The 26,056-nt window shown below is 38.4% G+C and overlaps 1 protein-coding gene across 1 annotated transcript; it reads left to right on the top strand.

The window, feature by feature from the left end:
• Positions 1 to 6,335: 6,335 nt before the first annotated feature.
• VCAM1 (vascular cell adhesion molecule 1) lies at positions 6,336 to 24,958 on the top strand. The gene is made up of 9 exons (XM_032302034.1): positions 6,336 to 6,564; positions 7,092 to 7,367; positions 9,521 to 9,841; positions 11,379 to 11,645; positions 14,995 to 15,270; positions 17,060 to 17,380; positions 18,293 to 18,559; positions 20,036 to 20,302; positions 23,993 to 24,958. The coding sequence occupies exons 1-9, from the start codon at positions 6,474 to 6,476 to the stop codon at positions 24,151 to 24,153; spliced, it is 2,247 nt and encodes a 748-aa protein (XP_032157925.1). The 5' UTR covers positions 6,336 to 6,473; the 3' UTR covers positions 24,154 to 24,958.
• Positions 24,959 to 26,056: the final 1,098 nt, after the last annotated feature.

Genomic DNA, 26,056 nt, shown 5'->3' with positions numbered 1-26,056 from the left:
GGAGGGGAAATAGACACGTCCATGTCTAGGGTGCAAACACAAACATTGGGGAATGAGTAAATCCTGGAGCCCAGAGCCTCAGCCAACAGCAGAAGGTCTACCCAAAGCATAAAAAGCAACAGCAATGATCTAAAGCCATCAAGTAGGGTTTCCATGAAGTTTCTGCAAAGAGAACGTGCCTTGCAAGAGGGTCAGTGTTGGTTCTGCTTAGAGTCGTAGTAACTGACCAGGTGATATTTGGCCAATTTGTCTACAGTTCTTTAGTAGGTAATTTTTAGCCCAGAAATCATACTGATGAAAGGGAAGAACTTTGAGACCACCTATCCTGCCCCATTCTTCTTCGCAGGTGAAAAAACTTGGACCTTAAAAGTTAAGACTCTTATCTTAGATTACCCTTTTATTTATAGAAGAGAAGCAAGAATCCAGGTGTCTCTGCTCCTGGCTACTTTTCTCTTCATGGTACCCTGTAAATGTCAAGATGTGTCTAAGCAGTTTAACAGTGCAGGGCTGAGCTACAGTTCTTGAAATGGCACTGGGTTCCAAAAGAAAATCTTACGCATTGTTTATGAAGACTGAGACTTTAATTTAGCACAGAAATTTAAAATATTTTAAAGGGAGATTTCCAAAGTGTTATGCTTTGGGAGAAAGTTTTCTGAGCTTTCGTTAAATGGAAGAAAAGTCTTTCCTTCTTTTCCATACAAAACTCTGATCATTGTAAATTGTGAGATCATTCCCAAATTAAATGTTTAATTAATAGACCAAACACATTTTGGTTTAAAGTGATTTTCTCTTGTGGTATTTGTCTCTTTTATCTTTTCTGTGTATTTGTTTGTCCCTATTTACCCCAGTCTCATAAAATGTCCTCTCCAAGTCTCCTCTCACAGTGTAAATAGATGTTTCGTAATCATTCTGGAATGAGAGGAACCCTGAATATTTTCATCTCCTCTTTTCTTAGTGTGGCCCATGTTGCGAGTGAAGAATGGAGTTGGATTCTTTTGGGGCCAGAAGGTATGGTGGGCTGGTCTCACAGTCTGGCTGCCAAGAAAATCTCCCTTAGGGCTAACAGGAGACAGCTATAAGAACCTGGGTGGAAAGTGTGTTTTGATGCTCAGGGTTCCATTATTATTATTTTTTTTTCCTAAGCTCTAACAAGAGACAAAGAGAATTCCTTTTCTGGAGTTAGACCTTGGGCCCCCAGGGAAGAATCCAGACAAGGTGCGCCCATACTCTCTGCTCATTCCTCTCCTTCTTGTACACTTGCCACTGAAGGTGTGTTTAAACTTCAGAAATGGCCCAGAAAGCGGTATTGAGAAGCTTACACTCATCAGCTTGAGGAGAAGTGGGCACAGTCTCCTGGATCACGTGTCATATTCATTGTGTCAAACTGGAGTTAGACTGGGAAGCTTCTGGGTCCTCTAAATGACAACATCAAGGGGAAGGTATGTCTTTCAACCAACACGGAGACGGAGGCGCCTGGGTGTAGGGGTGTAGGGAACGGACGGTGAAGGGGGTGAGCTTAAGACCCCATCCTCTGTCTGGGCAGTCTTGCTCCATCAAACTTCTTTGAGGCTCAATTTTCTGAGCAACGCCATGAAGACAAAAAGAGTCACATCACTCCTCTCCTAGGGTTGCTGGGAGGCTCAAAGAAATAATCTCAGAACACTCTGGAAAACTCTTCAGGGAAAGAGTTACATAAATGGGAAGTGTTACTAATAACTGAATGAATTGTCCTGATTATTGCCTCGGCAATTAATTATCTATGGATAGGATAACACCCAGCAGCCCAGAAGGCGTGCACTTTTTAATTTCTTTTCTCATCACAGACATTTGGGGGCTGTCAGAGCATCAGACCAGGTAATACGTAAAAAGGCAAGACTTCTACACCCTAAGTGTTAAAATTTGTTGGGAATGCAAAGCCCATGCTGGAAATAGTAAGTACGGGAACAATTTCAAGGCCAGGTATGAAAGGCCAGAGATGGGGATTAGTAGAGAATAGAGGAGGGTCATCCCAACAGGAGAAATGGAAAACACAAAGGCACTTTTGTCCAGATGAAATGCTTGAAAACATGCAATAGTCAAAGCATAAAGGATTAACATTCTGAATTCTGCTAAATAAATTTACAAAAAGGGAAAAGAGAAATAATTTCTATAATAGCAATCTTTTTTCTGTTATTATTTTATGTAATAATTCAGTGCTATATTAAAAATTTCCTAAGTCACTCATATCAGGTACATATGTAGTATTAAATATGCATTTTTCTACTCCCAATCATGAGTAATATTTTTCTCACAATTCCAGAATGCCACAATAAATCCACGGTGAATTAGGCTTTGAACCAATGATTCTTCCAGTAGCTTGTTTTCCAGAAAACTTCAAACTTCTGTTTGTTTGTTAAGATACAATTTATTCCCTAACTACAGACAAGAGGTAAATAAATGGCTCCTCTTCTGAGTCACAAGTTGAACTATGTGAAAGTTCTTTGCAGATACTATGCAGTTCTTCATTCTAATAATACAGGAACTGAGTCCTTGTCTTCATTTGTATATTCCCAGGGCTGGCACAGTGTCCGTGCAATAGTTCCTCAATAAACACTTGTAACTTGAACTGAAGTAGGAAATTGTGACCAATACTGCTAGTCACCTAACCATCATCCATTCTTCCCTTTTTTTAAAATAAACAACATCCTTATTTATTTGGGAGCAACAATGTATTCAGTTAAAATATTCAGTCTCCCACCTTTTCAATGAGCTGTAAGAGGAAGTCACTCCCTGGAATTTATTGAAAGCTCTTTTAGAAGGGGATAAACTCCACTGGCTTTGTCCTCTTGTCCTTCATTTTTCTCTAATTTTCCTGCTTGAGATACAGATGTAATGTTTGGAGATAGAGCAGCCATCCTAGGATCATGAGGATTAGCCCCATGCCAAGCATGACATACTTGATCCGATAAAGAAAATCTCAAAGGATGATGAGGTGAAATTTAATATTTTACATATTTGATTCGATAGTCATAAACATCACGTGAATCACTTCAGCTGGGACTCTTACCCATCCGAGTATGTATAAACAAGTGCAGAGACGCTAGCTACACTTGTGCAAGGATTTACAATTCCTGAGCAGAGGATCTGCATTTGAATTCAGGACTATCAGGCTGTGAATTAAGTTCTCTTTCATATTTAGTTATTTATCCATTAGATATTGATTTACTGAGCCCCTACTCTCTACTGGTCACTATGTTCAGGGCTGAAGCTCTCCCGGTAAAAGGATACACATATTCCTGGCCCTCCCACAATTAATTATCTAGTAACCACATACCAGTGTGTGCTACCTTTAGCTCTTGGTATAACACAGAGTAACAAGCGTATTCCTTCCTCTGCATGTCAGTCATTTGGTTATTACATAACTTACAGTTTTCTCTTATCTAAACAAAACATACTCATCCTTTAACAGCTGCCGAATCAAGGATTTTGGAGCTGTCTACCATCCTCATCACTTTCCTCTGAACACTCTCTACTTTTGTCTCAGTCATAAGAAATGACTGAATCAGACACCTTTGTTCCCAGCATGGTCCTGGATGGCCTCAGGTGATCTATACTCTGAGTATAGATTGAGTTTACTGCATCTATTTTCATTTCTCGTGGCAATGTTGGCTCATGTTCGCTTTATGGATCACTGAAATCTGTCTTCCTACGGACCGTGGTCAATCAACTCTCCACTACCCTGCACTCAAGAATTTTATGTTTCACATTTAAATACTAGATTTTTAATGCATTCCTATTAAATTTCACTTCATCATCCTTTGAGATTTTCTTTATCTTGATTCTGTCATTTCTAAGGTTAACTATCTTTAACAGTCTTTTATTATGAATAAATTAGATAATCATGTCTTCTATGCTACTGATAAAAATGTTGAACTGAACAAATTTTAAAGACAAAACACAGTAACACCCTTTCTAAGCAGAGTAGTCCCAATCCATTGTACTTACACTTACAACTCTATTCATTCATTCCTTCCACAAAACTTAATGCTTTATCTGCCTTCAACTCAGGTCATGATCCCAGGGTCCTGGGACTGAGCCCCACATAGAAGCCTGCTTCTCCATATCTCTCCATATCTCCATATCTCCATATCCCCTTGCTTGTGTTCTCTGTCAAATAAATAAATAAGATCCTGTCAAATAAATAAATAAGATCCTCAAAAAAAAAAAGAGTGCAATCAATTCAATCTGGAAGAAGCAGATGGGACCTCAGCTGGTGTGCAACTCAAAGATATAATGAGGGACTTCAAATATCTTGCTGAAAGCACTATGAACCAATTTAACAGATCGGATATTTCTTCAATATTCAAAACTTGGAATCATATCCAAACTCAGAACTGAAGTTATTTGCCATAACTTGATCTTTGGGATCCCATTAGATCCTATCAGTCTCTTGTTTTTGTACCTCAGAGAAATGCATTAAATATCCTAATCCTTGCAAGATTTCTTCCCAAAGTTAAGCAGTCAACATAAATGGTTTGGATCACCTTCCATGATGACTGCTTTGTGAAGGACCACTAGGTTACTAGTTTACCAGCCACTTTTGCCTGCAGCCACTCGGAATCGCTTCTCCCACTTCTTTTTCTTTCCTTGTCCATTAGTGAGTCTATCCTCATCAGTATCCAGAAGGATGTCCGGAAGCCTCTCCAGCCATGCAGGGACAGGTGCAGTTTCCAAACCTTAGTTGTGGCCTTCGTTACATAGCTTGTTACCACCCCCACCATGAGTCAATGAGCTCAGGTATTTTCTGGTAGAATTCAATTTTTTCTCATGCAGTATTTACATATGATTGCTAGCATCTTGAAATTCTCCTTCCCAAATTTTAATTTACAGTATTTATTACCTTACTTTTGTTGTATCTACTAAGTGTAAAAGCATGGATTAGACACCAGAAAGGCAGAGGTAGATACAAGGATGTATGAGAACTATTGTCCCAGTCATTTAGGGAACTGATGATGATCCAAAGGAGGAGGTAAACCAGCACGTGTGTAATACAAGGAAGTGGCTATTCCATTCCGGTTTCTTTTTGATTAGCAAGCATTTTGCGAAGACTTGAGCTATGTGTGTGCAAGACTCAAACAATCATTTTTAAAACAGCTTTACAAAAATAATTTCACTGGGCAGGGATGGGGTGGGGTGGGGTCAGAAGAGCATCAGATTGGTGAAGATAACCAATATATATATATAACAAAACCAAATTATTTATCAATATTATATATTAATATTATAACCAATATATATAACAAAACCAAATTATCCCATATAACGAAATCGAATTATTTTTCATGTTTTGACTATGTCTGTGGTCCAGTCCAAGAGAGTCACCACTTCAGATGAATTCCATACATTTGCATTTAAGTCTGTGAAAGACTTTCAGTTCTTGTTGAAGTAGCTGAACCAAAGGATTGGTAACTTTTCTGAAACAAAAGGGAAAAATTATTTCTCTTGTTTTAGTACTGTTCCTTTATTTTCCACTCCAGAAATCATTTCAGAAAGTTGATGTTTGTTGTCAAAGGAATTAATTTTATTAATATTTTTATGACTAGAGGGGGCGCCTGGGTGGCTCAGTGGGTTAAAGCCTCTGCCTTCAGCTCAGGTCATGATCCCAGGGTCCTGGGATCGAGCCCTGCATCGGGCTCTCTGCTCAGCAGGGAGCCTGCTTCCCCCTCTCTCTCTGCCTGCCTCTCTTGCCAACTTGTGATCTCTGTCTGTCAAATAAAAAAATAAAATCTTAAAAAAAAATTTATGACTAGAGAGAATAAAATTAAGAGGTTATGTGGTCTCCCTTTTAAAAAATAACTCATCAAAAGATAAGGCCTTTTCCTTACTCTTGTAAGTGAAAAATTAGACCCAAGTTAAAAATTTGCAAATATGACTTAATGGAGAATAATCAGTTTTTATGACATAGTGGTTATTTAGCCGCTTCAAAATCCAGAGTATAATTTACTGTTCTTTCTCTCCTCCCTCCCTTTCTCTCTCTCTCTCTCTTCCCCCACCCCACCATCTCTCTCTCTCTCTGTTCCCTTTTTGTCTCTCTCTCCTCCTCTCTCTTTTTATTCTGAAATGAGCATTATTCTGAAATGAGAGTTCCCTTGTATTTTTTCTTGCAAAGATATCCCTTTAAAAAAAACCTTTAATTTTATCACCTTGGAAGTGTTTCGTGTTTCCAGGGCAGAGAGAGGGAGTAGTTACCGAAATGAGAGCAAATGAAGGGGTTAATCCTGGGCTTGGCTGAGTGTCAGTGAAACTTTTTTTCTGGCTCTGCTCCGGGTTTCCCCTTGAAGGGATTTCCCTCCGCCTCCAGGCCTCTGCAACAAGACCCTTTATAAAGAGCAGACTTTCCATTTCACTCCTCACTGAGCCTCCCTGGCTTTAGGGGCTAAAAGCTCTTTCAGGACACTTTCAGGTGGGACGGAAAGAAGGGTTTGGGGACCCCTATGTTCTCATCACAGCAGAAACGAAAAATGCCTGGGAAGATGGTCGTGATCTTTGGAGCCTCAAATGTTCTTTGGATGGTGTTTTCTGTTTGTAAGTTCTTTTCTTTGATCTGTTCCAAATGCTCACATTCCATTTCAGCTCTGATTTTGGCTTCAGTCAGTTGTGCAATGGGAGTGAAGAAAGGCACTAGGATTTTTAAGAAGTGGGAAAACCATTTACTGTAACATGTAATATGCTAGGGAACATGGCTCTGTACCATGGTATTATCATAGTTGGAGCTATAAAGAATGTTTTTCGGATACCTTTTTCCAGTGTCAAATAAATAATTGGATTCTATCTCTACTGAGGTCTATCGCTTCAGTTTCCTGTACTTGATAATGAGCTTAAACTTAGCAAATATCAAAACAACTTTCATAAACGGGCATCAAGGTCAGGACTGAGAGTTCTCCATGATTCCAACACCTTTGGCAGCGACGCCTATGTTTTTTGGCCGCCTTGTAGTTAGTTCAAAATTTAGGAAAGAGATCAGCCAGACTGTATTCTGGACATTATACTAGAACAGAGCAAAGGGAGTGGAATACTAAACAAAGTTCACTTTTCTCTTTTTGTCCTCACAGCTCAAGCTTTTAAAATGGAAATCTTCCCTGAACACAGAGTTATTGCTCAGATCGGTGATGTCATTTCACTGACTTGCCGTACAACGGGCTGTGAGCCCCCATCTTTCTCCTGGAGAACCCAGATAGACAGTCCGCTGAATGGGAAGGTGAGAAATGAGGGGAACAACTCCACGTTGACCATGGATCCTGTTAGTTTCAACAATGAACATGCTTACGTGTGCACAGCAACTTGTGGATCTAAGAAACTGGAAAAAGGAATTCAGGTGGAGATCTATTGTGAGTACTTTGGAGGATCTTTGATTTTCCTCTTAATTTTGCTTTTAAAGTAAGTTTTTTTAGAAAGGATATTTTTAAAAGAAAAAAAAAATTAAAGGCTATTCATGTCCAGCTTCTTGACTAGAGGACATACTGCTCCGGGAAAGTTAAGACCACTAGCATTAGAAAAGGAATACAAACTTTGCCTTTGTTTCTAACTCTGCCACAAACATAGTGACCATAGGTAAGACTCAACCTCTCAAGGCTTTTCTTTTCTTGGCCATAAAATGAAGATCTCTGAAGTTTCTTAATCTTCTTTTCCAAAAATTTCTATTTAATTATATCCTTACATGTTTACTTTGTCATATGTCTAAATATTTTATGACTTCCATTCTTTGGGGATTTTCCACTTACTTATTCTTATGCAATTTCGTATAAACAGCCTAAGTAGGAGATCTACAATTGAGCAATAGGCTTCTGTTGAAGAGTTTTCCCTTAGACAGAAGGAAAGTATCTACAAACATTCCACTCATTGACTTTGGTACAGATAAATTTAGGAGGGTTGTTTTTGGTTTTGGTGCCATTAAGCCTTAATGCTCAACCACTCTTCCTCATGGTTATGGGTGTAATAATTTTATTTGCCTCATGAATGTTCATGAACATCCCTAGTTTGCCATTCTACCAAAATGCATGCATTCTTGACCCAGCATATAACGTTAGCAAGAGGAGTAAAGAATCACCTGAAATAAAAATCTTGCCTTTGGTTACTGATGACTACTCTTTCAGAAAAACAAAACAAAATGAAATAAACCCTGAAATCCTTTATGACCATCTCTTCATGAAGACCCCATTTGATTATCTTATAATTATTTTGGTTCCCATCTGCTATGGGGGAGCTCAGCTTTGCCCGGCATCCGTAATTGATTCTCCAATAAGCCCCATGTGCTGTTAATGCATCCCGAGAAACCGTGCCTGGCCCGCTGCTTTCAATTACGCCGGTTGTATGTGCATAGTTCTTCTGTGCAGCCCCCTGAGCTCCTTGAAAGTCCCCTTATGTAAATACAGGGAAAAGTAGCAAGTTCTCATATTACCTGACAGCAAACTACGCAGATTATAGGCACATTTTTTACAGAATATGAGAGGTTGAAATTATTGGTGGAAAAATTAAAAATACTGTTTGTTTGTTTTTTGTTTCACGTAGCAAAGCATTTCCATTTCCTTTGCCTTTGCTTTCATGTATCAAGCAGTTGAAGACTTAAAAAAAAGAGAAATAAAGACCCTTCTGGCTTTAATTATCTTTCCTGCGTTTTTTCTTTAAGAATATCTGTCTCTCGTTACGTTTAACGAGCCCGTCTCTCTTCCACATTTGATTGTAATATTCTTTAGAGCTGGGACCTTTGTGTTCTTATTGTGCAGAGTCCTGAGTCCAGCCAATATGTTACCATCTTGACAGTTTGTAGTGAAAAGGTAACCCTTGCAAAGGAAGCAATGGCTGACTTAGATCGAACGTTCCCTGTTCCTTTGGCACTGGAAGGTTCAAGTGGAGTGCTAGTTCAGATGCTGAGTCAGGCATTGTGGGAGTCAAATCTCCTTTCCAGAATTTGTAGATTGCGCAGGTGTACCCATGCAATGATATTCTGAGCTTCAGTTTCCTTATCTGTAAAGTGGATGTATCTCGCCCTAAGATTAGAGAATGTGATATAATGTAAATCTTCAGTGGCAGTACAAAATAATAGAAATCCTGAGTGAAATCCCGGACTTGCCATTTATTAGCTGTGTGACTTTGGCAAGTTATGCAAATGTGCTAATTCTATGTTTTCATATCTGTGAAATGTGCTATGTCTTAGAGTTACAATAAAATTATTTATATTTAAGGAATAGCACAGTGACAGGCACATATATGTATTTAATAAACATTAATTTCTTCTCCCTTCTTTTACTCTTAATATGCAACCCTTAGTACATGTAGGATCAGTGTTGAAGAACTCCCTTAAAGATGATTGACTCTGATTGGTGAACCCACCCAAAACTATTAAAGGTTATTTGAACAGTGAATTAAGACTGTATCCACAGAAGCATTAGACTTGGTTTGCATTGCATTGAATCAGTAAAAGACCTTGTGTTACATGAACAGAAAGCCTTCTCATGTGTATTTATTTGTTTGACCTTTGCAGCTTTCCCTAAGGACCCAGAGATCCATCTGAGTGGCCCCCTAGAACTTGGAAAGCCAGTCACAGTCACGTGTATGGTCCCTGATGTTTACCCATTTGACAGGCTGGAGGTAAATTTGATGAAGGACAATAAGCTCTTAAAGAATCAGGAATTCCTAGAGCCTATGGAAAGGAAGTCCCTGGAGACCAAGAGTTTGGCGGTAACCTTCATTCCTACCAATGAGGATATTGGGAAAGCTCTTGTTTGCCAAGCGAAATTAAACATTGATGAATTTGACTTTGAACCCAAAGAAAGGGAGACTACAAAAAAACTGCAAGTCTACAGTAAGTACTTGTGTGATAGTGTCTAGTCTCTGTGGGAATTTAGCTAAAGCCAGGAAGGCATTTGTTTATAGTTTTTACTCCATTTTTATTCATCGAGAACATAGTATTTGTCAACAGCATAATTCAATGAAAAGAGCACAACATTTGGGTTGAGAAGACTTCTGGCTCCATTAACCATGTGAACTTGGGTCACTTAATTTCCTTATTTCCCAATCTATCAAAGGGGAATGATAATACCAGCTGACTTGGTAGCAGGAAGTGGGCTCAAATGAGATGTTTTTAAACACCTCTTATTTTTGCAAACTCTTATAATATGCGGTGAAATATTAAGTTATAGAAATTTCACAAGGCGAGCACTTGTTCTCTGTGTGCGTGTGTTGTGTGTGCACATGCTCATGGGCTCATCTGCATGTACGTGTGCTCACGCATACCCATGTGCACTGGGAGGGAGAGTAGGGATGAGGCTTGATTACCTCCACATTCCCTGAGACTGCGGGGAGATTTGAGGCAGGCTTGTAGTCCCAGAACTGTATGGGAGTGGACATACTCTACTCCATTCTAGACCAAAACACTGTGTTCTGCTTTGGACACTACATTTCAAAGGAGTATTGCCAACTATATAGCATGTTTAGCTGAAACGGAATGAGATGGAAAGCCTTTAATCAATATTTTGAAAAGCATAGTCAAGATAAGGGGTATTTTTCCTAGAGAATACAAAACTTGGAAAAGAGAACTATCATTAAGTATTTGAAAGACAGTCATGTGGAGAAGGGATTTGATTTATTCTGTAACAGCAGAGGACCGAACTATGGCCAATGTGTGGAATTTGTTTACAAAGAGGAAGTTTTCAGTTCAATTGTTCTAATGATTAGAGCTGTCCCCAAATCAAATGGACTGTTTTGTAAGGCAGCAATTCCCTCAACCAAAAGTGCTGAAGCCAACTTAAATGAGCACTTGGCAAGGGTGCTTCTCTTGGTAGAAGACGACTTCTACCTTATCTGGGAGATTGAACCACATTACTCTAAAGTAATGTAGCAATTTTCTTAATTTCTGAGTTTCTATGGCCATCTGAAAACACCAAACATCAAAAAAAGTATCTCTTGGGGCACCTGGGTGGCTCAGTGGGTTAAGCCTCTGCCTTTGACTCAGGTCATGATCTCAGGGTCCTGGGATCCAGCCCCAGAGATCCCTGAGCAGGATCTCTGCTCAGCAGGGAGCCTACCCCAACCCACCCCAACCCACCCCCCCACCCCGCCCCTCGCCTGCCTCTCTGCCTACTAGAGATCCCTGTCTGTCAAATAAATAACTGAAATCTTAAAAAAAAAAAAAAAGAAAAGAAAAGTAACTCACTTAGATTAGTCAGAAATTGGATTAACTGATTTTTAGGACCCCACAATACTGATTTTATATTAATTTAACAGAGTAAGTTTGTCAACTTTGTGAAAGCATATGAATACAGCCTGCAAGAGAAATACCTTATCCTTGTTGGATCAAGATGATGTCTAGCAGTTACTAATCTTGGGTCCTGCCTTTTCAGTCTCACCCAAGAACACAGTTATCTCTGTGAGTCCCTCCACGAAGCTGCAAGAAGGTGGTTCTGTGACAATGACATGTTCCAGTGAGGGTCTCCCAGCCCCACAGATTTTCTGGAGCAAAAAATTAGATAATGGGAATGTACAGCTCCTTTCCGGGAATGCAACTCTGACTTTAATTGCCATGAGGATAGAAGATTCTGGAATTTATGTGTGTGAAGGAGTCAATCAGGTCGGAAAAGATGGGAAAGAGGTGGAATTAATTGTTCAAGGTAAGTAGACTGTGAGAAAGGAATGATAAAGGTGCTGTAACTGGGGTTTGCACAGTAGGGAAACAACTCAATCCCTACATTACTTCCTTAAGTTTTACTGATGACCCATGTGATGTCATTTCCTTTAGCACTCATACCTTGTCTTACTCATACCTCTCAGAAGTCTTTCCTCCCAGGGCATAAATGGCTCTGCATTTCTCTTTTCCATCTCTCACCATTCCTTCCCTGCTTCATCCTCTGGCTTTCTCTTTTCCTTCTACCCCCTGAATATTAGTATTCTCAGGTTACCACATCTGTCCTCATCTCCACTCTGGATTCCCAGTATTTGGGCTACTATATGCTGCTTATCCCCAAATTCATGTTCTCCTTCCATATCACCAAACCTGTCATTTCTTCCTCAAAAAGATCCTTAGATTTGTCCTCAGTTTTTCAACCCCCTTGCCATTGCCTTATTTTATCATCTCTGACTTAAACTCTTGTAAGATGTTTTAAAATAACAGCATTCACTGACCACCAGCTATATGCCAGGCACTTTATATATGTTAGCTGTAATCTTCAAGAAATAACTAAAGAGTAAGTGTTTTATACTCATTTTACAGATGAGAGTGTGTTGTCTCACGGAAATGAATAATGGCTCCTACAGATCTTATACCTCATACTTGCTTGGAATTCTACTTTCCACTTTATATATGTTGTCTTGTTAGTCTTTACCACTACCTTATGAGGTAAATAAAAACACGAGTTCAGCATCCTTCATACTTCTCCTAGAGTCAAGTCGCTCACTAGGGGTATTTACTATGATTTTAAAACAGGCACATTTTAATCAAAACTCTATGACTTTTCAACTAAATAGCTAATTGTCTTCAAATGGTCATCCTGCTCTCATTCTGTCCACAAGATAATCAATCCTATGCAATGCTATCAGAGTATATACCTTAAACAACAAAAAAAAAATGCTCGTTATATATGACTTCAACCAAACCCTAATTGCATGTAATTTAAAATGTGCATTTCTTAAAATAACTCTCCATGATCTGGTCAGAAACTACTTTTGTAGCTTTGTTGGTGTCCCTGTACCTCTGTCTGTGTTGCTCCTTCTGCCTGGAGTGCCCTTCCTTTACCTGGTAAAGCCTTAGCCATCCCTCAAGACAAAGCTCATGTTAGCCTTCCAATTCCAGATTGTATTAAGCAAAGCTGGGCATTCCTCCCTTTGTCTACACTCAACCCTTCTTATCGAAGTTTGTGTACTTCTGTTTAGTTCAACACATATTAATCAAGAGCCCTTGTCCAAGAATCCAAGAATTATGTTTGGCACTATGGGGGCAGACATGAAAAGTTATGGCGACTACCCTTTAAGAGTTTACAATATAGGGAGGAAGGACAGACGTGTAAGCAGATAATTTAAATATACGTTCGTAAGAACCAAAATAATGTATCTATTTAAATATGTCTTTTCATTAACTTACAAGTGCCTTAAAGTCAGGAATTGTGCATATGTGTGTTTTAATATTTGGGTGTTTACCACAAAAACAGGTGCCCAGTAAATACTGATTGCATAAATTGTAAACATGAGCAACACAAAATTTTAGAATACAAAAACACAGGGTTTAAATTTAGATGGTCAAAACAATAAAAGTGAGACTCACCATCAGTAGATTAACTCAGATGGGTGTTAGCTTACCATTCTCAAGAGACCAGGAAAGTATTAACCTAATAAAGTCATGGGAGACTAATCACCCATCCTGGATAACGTCACCCCATAATAAACTAGATCTCAGTTCAGTGTGGAAAGGAAATGCATTCTGGGATTCAAGAGGGCTGTTTTGAATTTTGCATCATGGGACACTAACAACCTTAGGTACTGAAGAGAGAATTGAACTTTGAAAGGACCTTTCAGTTACTTAAGAATTACTCCACAGGGACCTCGGGTTTGCCTGGTAACACACGCAGCCATTGGAAAATATGATTTGAGGGCTCTTCACAGGCAGGAATTGGGTCTGTTTTCAAGTTCCCCATTCCCACACTAGCATATTGGAAATGATCTCTCTTCTTCAATAAGAGCATATCGGTTCATTGAGATAATTTGAGGAAAGCCTTCTTTGGAACATTCTACAATGTCACAGTGAGACAAACCAAAGAGAAAAACAACTTCTCCTGGCACAGATGAGAAACCTGTAAAATGTGATGTATTTGCATTTCTTATATGTGGAGATTTCTTTCCTCCACCTCAAGTCTGCTATTTGGGGGAACAATTTTAGTGATTTTCTGTGACGTCTCATCTGTTCCTTTCAGGGTTGCCCAATCATTCCCAGTTTCTTCAGGGAACAGGGAGTGGAAATTTGAAATTCCCTTTTTTCCCCAGACAGAAAGCATCCCAAAGCAGCCTGTGGGTCCAGCAAGGATGGCCTTGGCAGCCAAAGAGCTCCTCTGGATAATTTGAGACTTAGCAGTTTGCTCTCCTATCTCAGTTTTCAACCCCTGAATTAATTGAAAGTATTTTTGTATTGCATCAGACAAATTTCAGGGGTGACTTTTGTATCATTTTCATGTTTAGATTTTGACTTTACTTTCAATGTGATTCTGTGTGCTTTCAATGGCATAACTTTATATTGTTGGCCCAGAGACTCTAAGCTCTGGTCCATTATGGGTATTGGATCTAATCGGAAGATATATTTCTGTAACTTTTTTCACAACCTCTCTTAGATCTTCCTTTATCTCCACATGAGGATGATTTGATTTAGTTGTTCAAGCAACTGAAAAGCTGGGATCACAAATCAGACCCATCTGGCTTCAAGTCCTAATTTTGCCACTTGCAAACTAGATAAAATTATTAGCATTTCTGAGCCTAAATTTCCACAAGGAGAAAGAGGCCAAGGAGGGTGATGGGAGAAGAAAGAAGAGGATGAGGAAAATAAAAAGAAGAAGCAGGAGAAAGTGAAAGAGAAGAATTAAGTTATGAGGATTAGATGAGATAATTAATACATGCAAACTGGTTTACATAATGCTTACACACTGGAACCTCTTAAGTTGTTGGAGCTGTTTCTTAGAGGGATTTGATAAACTACCGTTGAGCAGAGACTGAATTATTGTCATGAAAAGATGCCAGCTTCTGTCCTGACAGGTTTTTATCCACATTCATTCTGTTAAATGAATGAGTCAATGAACTCTTGTGGGTTTGTTCTTTAAAAACATCTCTCCGGGCAGTCCCAAGGTGGAAAAGGAGTAATTTCTTCTTGGCACAGATGTTAGCTTGAAAAGAGATGGGGGTGGGGAGGAAGACCATATATTGCAATGTGGTGAAGGAAGAAAAAAAACTCATCTTCTCTTTGTCTTGTTCTTTTTCCTCCAGAGAAACCATTCATTGTTGAGATCTCCCCCGGACCCCAAGTTATTGCTCAGATTGGAGACTCAGTTGTGTTGACATGTGGTGTCACAGGCTGCGAGTCCCCATCTTTCTCTTGGAGAACGCAGATAGACAGCCCTCTGAGTGGGCAGGTGAAGACTGAAGGGAGCAAGTCCACACTGACACTGAGCCCTGTGAGTTTTGAGAATGAACATTCTTACCTGTGCACTGTGACCTGTGGCCGGAAGAAACTGGAAAAGAGAATTAGTGTGGACCTCTACTGTAAGTGCTTTCCAGAATTGTTTGCTGTTTTTATCCCCTCGGTTTTATTGAAAGAAACAGAATGCAAGTCTGTGATACACGGTGATATCCATGTGTTTAGAAAGGGGAGTTTGCCTTGGGAATTGTTCCTGAATATTTGAACCAGAATTTTCTGATACAAATTAATGGACCCAAATCTTAAGTATATATTACATACGTACACAGCACCCGCAGTCCTTAGTTTGCGTCTTGTCCATGCTCTGTCATCATGCACTTGAACACACTACACGTTCACTGCTTCCCATCCCCTCTGTGTATACAGGGGCTGTTCAGAAGTAGTAGTGAGCAAGGAGTGGGAGTCAGTGCCCGTTCGATGACTGGAGAGGGATTACTACCGCTCAGCTATTTGAACAGAGGTTGAGGCCCCAGGCTACTGTTTTGAAGGTACATTTGGGAAGCTGATTGGCAGGATGGAGGGGGGAAATGAGGCAAAAATGAAAACAGGTAGTTATATTGGCCCCAGGGGATGGACAGTGACAGCTGCTCAGGTGGAAAGCAGAACCAGACATCAGTACTAGACCTTCACCTTGATGACGCTGCATACACCTGCTGTACCTTTTCTTGCTGTTCCTGTCACCTTAATAAAAATCATTTACAACCTCGAATCTATATGAATTTGACATTGCTGGAATTCCTCTGCTGTGATGAATGAATGACAAAATATGCAAAGTGACCTGAAAATGGATTACTTTAGAAGGCTACTCTGCCTTGTTTTAGTCAGCAGATTTCAAGAGAAAATAGAACATTTGCTACCAGAAAACCTGCCCAAACTTGTGTCACCCATCAGGATTTTGTTCTGCATGAGTTAGAGTATGTCTGTGGAGGGATTTGAATCTCTCAAAGTAAGGGTAAATTTTATTGTGTTAACATATTACCCAGAATCCAGCATCTGCTGATGTAGGCACATTCCCAACAGAAATGAGAACCAGAGGTACAGCCTTATTGCAATATGGAAATATTTGAAAATTTAACAACATTTTTTTGAAGGAGAAAAAATTTTGGCATTGCTTTTATTCTTGATAACTATTTTAGTCTTATCTTGATTGGTTTACATAAGACATACTATAATTATTTAGAACCTAAATCTCACAGTTTTTTGTTAACTATAAATATTGTCTGAGAAATATTTAAGATTTTCTGTCTAAGCCTGGCCATTGGAAACTAAAATGTCTAAATTGAGAACTGCCCTATGGCTCTTATTTGAAACCATGTCTGGGTTCTGAGCTCAGAGAAATATGGGTTCTGATCGCAACTGATCAGTCACTTGATAGATACAATACCTAATGAGAGTCTCTGAGCTTCTATAAGGTTTATAAGTTTTTCTACCTACAAAGTAAGTTAAATGAAACCCATTTTATCAGATTAGAAGACTGAGATAATGCATATTAAAAGAGCAATACATCATGGGAAATATTTAAAACATTTGAAATATATAGTTGCTAAATAAGATTGTGTAAACTCATGTTCCTTCCAAAATACCAGTTCATGGGTGTCAGACTGCATCACTAAGAAGAGAAAAATAGGAAGTATATTTATTTCTTGAATGATTCATGATTAAGTATTTTTGTTGATAGCATTTATATTTAGTATCATAAATATGTAGGCTTAATTTCATTATTTATGTATTGGTGATCATTCTATCCCAAGTGAGTTAAAACTATCATTTTGAGGTCTTTGCATTTAATAGAGATTAGTTCCATTTTTCCTTTGAATGTTTACATATAAACATCATTTATCATGATATTTGCAGCATTCCCTAGAGATCCAGAGATTGAGATGAGTGGTCTACTAGTGAGTGGAAACCCAGTCACTGTGAGCTGTGAGGTTCCTAATGTGTATCCTTCTGACCGGCTGGAGATTGAATTATTTAAGGGGGAGAGTGTCATAGAGAGTAAAACCTTTCTGGAGGACATGGACAGGAAATCTCTGGAGACTAAGAGTTTGGATATGACCTTCATCCCCACCACTGAAGATACTGGAAAAGTTCTTGTTTGTCTGGCTCAGTTACGCGTTGGTGAAATGGAATTTGAACCCAAACAAAGGCAGAGTACACAGATGCTTCATGTTAACGGTAAGTACATGAGTGATGTAGCCACAACTTAATATGGATTTCTTAGGTTTGTCAGGCTATAGTTAACATGAGGTTAAGAGCTAAAACTTCTGTGGAAAAAAAAAAAAAGTAACTTGGGAGGAAATTTTAAAATAATTATTATAATAAACCACTCCTAACACTTAAAACAACAGTCATCTACTAGCTGATGATTCCATGAATTGGCAATTCTAGAAGGGGTCAGATGGGCAGTTCATCTCCTCACTGTGGTATCAGATGAACTCACCCATTCATTTTCAGTCAATTGGCAGGTTAGTGGGAGATGACTTGTCACATATGGACTCATTCCTATATCTGGAACATTCTTGGGGGTTTCTGGGCCTCCCTTTCTCCATGTGTTGTTTCCCCCTGAAGGAAGGTGAAATAGGTTTTGTCACCAGAATGCAGCATTTCAGAGAGGTGACAATGAAAGCAGGCTCGAGCTTGGAAGTCCTACAGCGTTACTTCTTTCATATTATATTGGTCACAATGAGTCAACAGACCAGCCAAGATTAGAGAGCTGGAAAAATAAACTCCACCTTCTCACAGGGGGTTCAAATAATTTTTGGTCATGTTTAATGTACCATAAATGTCTATGTATACTATCAATGATCATCCATTCTTTGGTAGTAAAAGACTCTCTACAAAACTTATTTCTATTAGAAAACATCCATGATGTGTTCACATTCTACTCTCTATCATTCTGTCTGCTTAAGTAAATGGGGACAGAAGCCTTCCTTTGGTAAAGTTAATAAACTGTTAATAAGTTTATTAATAAACATTAATAAACTGTTCTAATCCATTGGTTTCATAGTTCAGTTCTGCAACATTATTAAGACTTTCGGAACTCAGGGTATAAAGGGTCAAACTTAACAAGTGTTCCTACTTTTTCAGTTGCACCCAGGGATACAACCATCTTGGTCAGCCCCTCCTCCATCCTGGAGGAAGGTAGTTCTGTGAATATGACGTGCTCTAGCAATGGCCTCCCAGCTCCGAAAATCCTGTGGAGCAGGCAGCTAAGTAATGGGGATCTACAGCCTCTTTCTGAGAATTCAACTCTCACCTTAACTTCTACCAAAATGGACGATTCTGGTATTTATGTGTGTGAAGGGATTAACCAGGCTGGCATAAGCAGAAAAGAAGTCGAATTAATTATCCAAGGTAAGTAAAATGTGATTAATGAGTTACTATTGCCAGTATTATTTTAGTTGTTGCTGGGTTTGAACAAAGTCCTCCGTGGAACTAAAATTTTTATTAAAAACATAGATTGAGGGTTTTGAAGAGCTCCTGATGTTTCCTACGCTTGGAAAGTTCCTGGAATGGTGCTTCCTTATAAACCATTCCACATCTCTTATCCTGAAATTGTTTAACCTCTAGTGGAATGCTAGCTGTGGGAACGGTGCCAGGAGCTCCGGTTACACTTATGAGACTTATGATTATGGTGTTGAAATAGGGATAGGATGAGAAATTTATGTATATGGAAATTAGTTAGGATTAAAGCCACAATATCTGGCACAAGTGGACTCTGAGTGGTACTCTCACAAGCTACATGCTAGCATTTGCTTAGAAGCCTAAGAAGGCATGGAAACCTTTTGTAAATTCTGAGGTTAAAAGTAGCAGTGTCTGTGCCTCAGGTTCATCAACTTGATGACATAGAACCACTAGAATGGCTTCAGTTGTAAGATCCATACCCCCCTCTCTCCAGGACAGAGAGCCAACACTGAAAACAAAACAATTTCTAGGTGACAAGTTAAATCCATAGGCTGTTTGGGGCAAAAGCATTAAGTGATATATTTGGATTTCTCTCATCCTTGCCCTTTGAAGATTAAAAAAAAAGTCCCCCCTCCCCCGGCCCTAGAGCTGTCCTATCCTCTCTTACCCCCTGGTATTATTTCCACTAAGGTATTAGTGATTTTCTTGCTACCTCATTTTAGTGATATTTGTATTTTAAAGAAACAACCTTGGAAGGGCAAAGCACAAGCTTAAAGAAATGTATGTCATGGTTCTATAGCTGTGTTTGAGGGAAGAATCTCAAATCAAGTCACAAAAATAGATGAACTTAATGGGAATCTCACTTATAAAATGGCAATATGATACCTTCTGCCATGGGTGGTGTATTAATAGAGATGTTGCATATCATATACTTAGCCCAGGGCCCAAACAAATGGTAGTTATGGTTGTTAAGAATAGTAAGAAGGGAAAAAAAAAAAGAAAAGAATAGTAAGAAAGCCATCTCTGCATAACTTGATCCAGGAAAATCCAACTCAAAACTCAGAAGCCTGTAAAGACCTTTATGCTTCAAAGAAAAACTTTGCACAATACTGTGACAGAAAGAAATGTTTTCTTTTTCCACATTTGAATTCTATTACTGTTTATCAACACGATTTTTTGATTAGTCTAGATAAAGAATTAGATTAGGGACATGAGAGAAATATAGACATATCTTCTCTTATTAAAAACACAATCATTTATAACAAACCAGTCAATCCTTGACTTCTTTACTTGCTCCTGTAAACATTTAATGCAAACAGTAAGCACAGATAGGTTCCTGACAGCTAATTGTTGCTGTCATTAAATTAATATGAAAGTGGTTTATATTTCACCCAATCAGAGGTGCCTTTTAAATTCTCTTTACAGTTGCTCCGAAAGACATACAACTTATAGCTTTTCCTTCTGAGAGTGTCAAGGAAGGAGACACTGTCATTATCTCCTGTACATGTGGAAATGTTCCAAAAACTTGGATAATCCTGAAGAAAAAAGCAGAGACGGGAGACACAGTGCTAAAGTCAAGAGATGGTGCATATACCATCCACAAGGTCCAGTTAGAGGATGCGGGAGTGTACGAATGTGAATCTAAAAATGAGGTTGGCTTGCAATTAAGAAGTTTAACCCTCGATGTTAAAGGTTAGTTAGTTTTTTGGTTTTGTTTTTGATTATTTTTTCTAATAGTCAGAGGTTTGATGGAATGTAAAGATTTTCTAGGATCAGGTGAGTGAGTTGGCAAAATGGAGTTGAATTCCATGTTGACTGTGGTTATTTCTCAGTGTTTCTTAAAATAATCATGCACAGCTGCCCTATCCCGTGGAGTTTAGCCAGGAAGTTGACATTAATCACTGGTGAGTACAGGATTCCCATTTGCTTTTCTCAAAGCTGACAATTCATCATTGGTCTCCGAAGTCTTGCATTTCCTAAGCGTTTAAACATACATTCAAAACCTTTCTCTGGAGGTTATAAGGAAACTAAAGAAGTAGGATTAACCCAATGAAGAAAAAAGGTTCTACCCAGGCTCTTGTCCCTCCGACCACAAGAGAATTCTATTCTCTGAACATGGAGTAATTGCCTATTTTCCGGATTGACTCCTTTCAAGATGATAATTAGGAGAGGCCATCTTGAAGCTGAACAACACTGAAGAATGTTTAGACTACAAAACTGCCTTCTTAAAAATACAGACCCCTTGTCCATCCTACCCTATTCTGAGCAAGGGGTGGGTTGAGCAATGACATCAGCAAAGAAACTTTAGGGGCCCTTTATCTTCCTAACTCCTTTTGTGAATGCACAGTAGGATCTGTTGCTCTTATTGGTGTAAGCAGAATATGTTAGCCTTCACTAATCAGTCTCCACACCTTGTGTGCTGATGAGTTCTCACTGTGTGTTGGGAACTACACTTGGAATGCAAACAAATGCAACTCTTGGAGCCCATGAACTTGGCTATCAGAGTTTGCAACCATGTGTCGGTGTAAAGAAAATTTGAACTCAGAAAACATGTAATTTTACTCATTTGACCAAATTTCTCAACACTGCAAGCCTTACCATATGTTTTCTGTCTTCACAGTACCTCCTCAAAACATGACAATATTAATACACCCATCTAGAAATGTTAAGAAGGGGGAAATATCATGATTATATGTGAAACTTTTAGTCATCCACCCGTAGTGATTATCCTGAGAAGAGTTGATCTGGCCAATGAAATTACTGTGTTCAAAGAATGGTACACTTACCTTGTTTCATGCCACTCAAAATGATAGTGGGGTGTCTATAATCACTGCTTCTAATGAGGTTGGGGATGAGATTGAGATCTCAGTTATGACTAGGCTGAAATTCATTCATTCCTAGTTCTTTCGATCTTTGATGCCTCTAGTCCCCTTTTAATTAAGTCTAGGCCCAGGAAATTGGACATCTAACATTTTTGTAATTCTGTTTGTAGTTAATGATTCTCTTTTAAAGATATATCAAAGCTTCTCTACTTTTTAAACTCTATCTCACACATTGTTATTTTTTAGTTACTTTATTAAATGAATAACTTACATATGTGCCACTTTTATTCATTACTTACATGAACTCTCAAAGCATTTTAGGCACTCAACTAAGAAATTCAGGCCCCCAAACTATGGTTTAAAATAACAGTAAATGAATGGAGACAAAAATTTGCCATTTTTCCTTGCTTTTTTGAACTAGCTTACCTTGCTATTTAGCTTACCTTGCTATTTTTTTTTAAGATTTTTTAATTTATTTGACAGACAGAGATCACAAGTAGACAGAGAGGCAGGCAGAGAGAGAAGGGAACCAGGTTCCCTGCTGAGCAGAGATCCTGATGTGGGGCTCGATCCCAAGACCCTGAGATCATGACCTAAGCCAAAGGCAGAGGTTTAACCCACTGAGCCACCCAGGCACCCTTATTTAGCTGAGTTTTAAAATTACTTTTATTTTTCTTTGTTTTGGCTTGAAAGTATTCCAATGATAGGAATGACTGGGAGTCTAGGATTTTCAGTGTTTATACAGCTAATAAAAAAATAGTGTTTGAAGATTGCCCTGGTAACCGACTCAGCAGCAAATTTGTGTTTGACTGCAGATGCCTGAAGGAAAAACTGAAGACAAAAGATAACATTTATTAAATTGAAAAGAAAACAATAGGAGTAGAAATACCATTGTCCAACATGTTGTCAGTATTAATGCCTAACCATAATTATGATAATGGACATCCATTAAAATATTATGTTTATACTTTGACTAGTTCTACTCCGCTGAAGAAAGTAGAAAGATGAGGCAGTTATCATTATGTTTAGGGTTAAGTGTTTTTTTATTTTAATAATTTGAAAAAATTGACTTCCTCTCATCTGACCATCATGATCCTTTTCTATTTGGTTGATCTCCAGTGATTAGAAACTTCTAGATGGAATGTAGTCATTCCCAAAATCGATTTCTTCAAAGACAGAAAACATACATGCTACTTTAAGAAATTTAATACTTGTGAGGTCATATGATGCTGGGCAAACACAAATATAAATAGAGATGAGCCTCCAGTAAATGCCATGTTATCTTCCCCAGATCGTCTTATAAGGTTAAGATGGGGTTTTTTTTGTTGTTGTTTTTAATTTTTTTTAAAGATTTTATTTACTTATTTGACAGATCACAAGTAGGCAGAGAGGCAGGCAGAGAGAGAGGAGGAAGCAGGCTCCCTGCAGAGCAGAGAGCCTGATGTGGGACTTGATCCCAGGACCCTGGGATCATGACTTGAGCCGAAGGCAGAGGCTTTAACCCATTAAGCCACCCAGGCGCCCTAAGGTTAAAATGTTAAGTAATAGTGCACCTGTCAGATGATTTTTAGTAGATTGGAAAAAATACTAATTTTAGTTCTATAAACTTTTACCTTCTGTACCCAATTTACAGCTAAATGACAAAGTGACAGGATGCAGAAAGAAAAAAAATGCATTACTTTTCAAAAAATATTTACTGGGGGTCAACTACTCCAAGCAATGAGTCAGGTACTAGCTATTCGGTGGTGGACCAAAAAGAAAATTGATATATCATCTAATGTAATTTGTAGTCTGGAAGAGGAAAGAAAAGTTAATAGATAACCATACAAATAAATGTTTAATTACAAGCAGTGATAAGCGTTATGAGAAGAAAGTGTAGTGAGTTATGAAAGTATATCAGGGTTCCTAATTTAAGCTGGGAAAGATGTGGGTCAGAGAATGCCTCTGAGTAAGCAACAATTGAACTAAAATGTACTATCCAAAAAAACTTCAGTTTATCAAGAGATGATATAAATGCTGAAGAGACACCCTACTTCAGAGATATAAAATGTAAAATTTTGTATTTATCTCTGAAAGAGCTGTCAGCAAGAATTCTTTTTCTTACTATCCTATATGGTGTTTGACTATAATGGTTACACTGCAGGATTTTCTTGGAGAACTAATTAGTCATTTCAGTTCATGGTCAGCAGAGCCCTAGCTCTTCAGTGGATTTTTATATATTCCAGAGCAAATACTCTTCCCCAATTCTTGCTTTTGTAAATGAGCTCCAGAAAGTTGTGTCCTTGCTTCCATTCAACAATTGAACCTGATTCTATTTGGACCCAACTTTATGTAAGTCAACAGCTGTCATCTTTAGACTCATCATGACCATGGCAACTGCCAACTGATTATTTGGGTAATTCAGAGAAATATGCATTTTGGTTCTTGCTGGCCCTTATCACTGCTTTGATTCACTCCAATTTAGAGAAGTAGTTGTACTGTTAAAATAAAACATGTATCTATTACTATCAAAACACTTTTTGTTCTAGACATTAATTACAACCATTTTGTTGTTTTCCAGGAAGAGAAAATAACAAGGATTATTTTTCTCCTGAACTTCTTGTGCTCTATTGTGCATCTTCCTTAATAATACCGGCCATTGGAATGATCATCTACTTTGCTAGAAGAGCCAACATGAAGGGATCATATAGTCTCGTAGAGGCACAGAAATCCAAAGTGTAGCTAATGTTTGAAATGTTCAACTAGAGACACTATTTATCCATCCAAATGCTTAATACTGCTCATCATTACACGAGGAAAACCAACTAAGAGTACAGACTTCCCTGGATGTAGTGAATGCTTGGAAAGAAATGTCTTCTTATGCCCCATGCTGGGAGCAAGAGGCCAAAGGAACACCTTCTGCCTGAAAAATAGGCACTACCATTGAGATGTGTTGACTGGAGCAGTTCTTTGATGTGTATATACAATAACATGATCTGTACATATGTAAAATAAAATTACGCCATAGCAAGATCACTTGGAATAGCAGCGTTCTGTAGTCAGATCTTCAAAATAATTCAACAGTGTTGCCTCGGCTGATATAACTGAATGCATCTTAAGAAAGATCATCATCTTAATATTGACTGGCAGCTAACCTATGTCAACTTTTTAATATTTTATTTTCTTTAACAAAAATTTTATTTCTCTAAAGTTCATTGACAATAATTTCATGTCTTATATAGATGCTAAGGTTTATCTTTTTATAGGCAAGTAATAAACCAAGAAGGCACTGGGTTCACATTCAGGTACTAAACACCTCAACCTATGGTATAAGGGTTGACTGGAATTCTCTGGATGGTACTAACATGGTACGGAGATGTTTTATGATGTTGTTTATCAGACATTTTTGTAGCTTTTCCAATGTGATCTAAAAATGCAACTTCTTTTGATTTTCTTTTGTAAATGTTTAGGTTTTGGTTTCGGTTTTTTGTTTTGTTTTGTTTTGTTTTGTTTTTGTATAGTAAAGTGATAATACCTGGAATTGGAAGAATTGTGTGTTTATTTATTATAAACTGCCTCCTTTCACTGTGGTGTTTGAAATGCCAAGTTCCACAAGTAAAGAATTCAGGCCCGTAGAAATAATAAACAGATACTTGAAGTGCGAACCTCAGAGTACTTTTATCAGAATCGAATTATGAGAACTTGATAAAAATTCAGATTTTTTAAGGCTACACTAACCTATTGAACTTAGATATCTTGTTTTGTGTCCTTGGCCTATGCAATTAAATTTATTTGCAATTAAATTTTAAAAATAGAAAACACAAGAAGAGTGAAGGCAGATGAGTGTGTATACATCAAAGTGTCACAAATAAACACCTGTGTACATACCACTAAGATTGAAAGGTAAAGCATTTTTGCTTCCATCAGAGCCCGTCTTATCATCTTTGCAGAGAAGTCAAGTCAGTCTTCATCACTGCCAAGACAGGGCCTTCTGATTAATAAACAGCTATCTGTAAACCTTTTTCATTTTCCAGAATGTTGCCTGTTCATGACCTAAAATCTCACTGATCCCCAGCCTTTGTCAAAGTGGCCCAGGCCACTGATAAAATCCCTTTAGGAAGAGCTGGATTCTCTACTCCAGAAGTTCAATAATGATGTGGGGGAAAAGAGTGATTCTTTCTCCCCTAGAGACAGGAAGTTTTCCACCTCATTTCCTGATCTTGTTTATGAGCACTTTTAAAGGGAAGTAGCAAAATGAGATTGAAGACAGGTAAAGAAGACAGATCTTCTACCTGAGAGTAGGTGCCAGATCTTGGGGAAGAAGGGAATTTTCTGCCCTGGTTCCTGGTCTCTGAAGTGGGTATGATTTGTCTTGGACACTATTGCCAAATTTTTTTCTGATTGACTAGTGTTACAGTAAAGCATAGAAGCCACCTACCAGAGCTTTCCGCCTCAAGTAGAAATCCTTCAGATTGTCTATAAATCTGAATGTGAAACCAACTCTTTCACTGGCTTAATATTCCAGGGGGAAAGAAGCAAACAGCTGATTTGGAGAGGTACATAAGCACTTTCAGGATCTTAGTAAACTTTCATTTCCCTCATAATGTTTCATAGTCTGATTGTTTCAGAAATAGGTTCAAATCTT

Source organism: Mustela erminea, chromosome 10, assembly GCF_009829155.1.
Source record: "Mustela erminea isolate mMusErm1 chromosome 10, mMusErm1.Pri, whole genome shotgun sequence".
NCBI lineage: Eukaryota > Metazoa > Chordata > Mammalia > Carnivora > Mustelidae > Mustela > Mustela erminea.
Note: the sequence above shows the minus strand (reverse complement) of the source record. Positions and strands in the feature narration are given on the sequence as shown.

What these genes read in the sequence shown, in the direction of transcription:
- VCAM1 (XM_032302034.1), top strand. Translation starts at nt 6,474, where the DNA reads ATGTTCTCATCACAGCAGAAACGAAAAATGCCTGGGAAGATGGTCGTG. An exon ending in AATTCAGGTGGAGATCTATT is followed by an intron (nt 7,368 to 9,520) that starts GTGAGTACTTTG and finishes TGACCTTTGCAG; the next exon opens with CTTTCCCTAAGGACCCAGAG. An exon ending in AATTAGTGTGGACCTCTACT is followed by an intron (nt 15,271 to 17,059) that starts GTAAGTGCTTTC and finishes TGATATTTGCAG; the next exon opens with CATTCCCTAGAGATCCAGAG.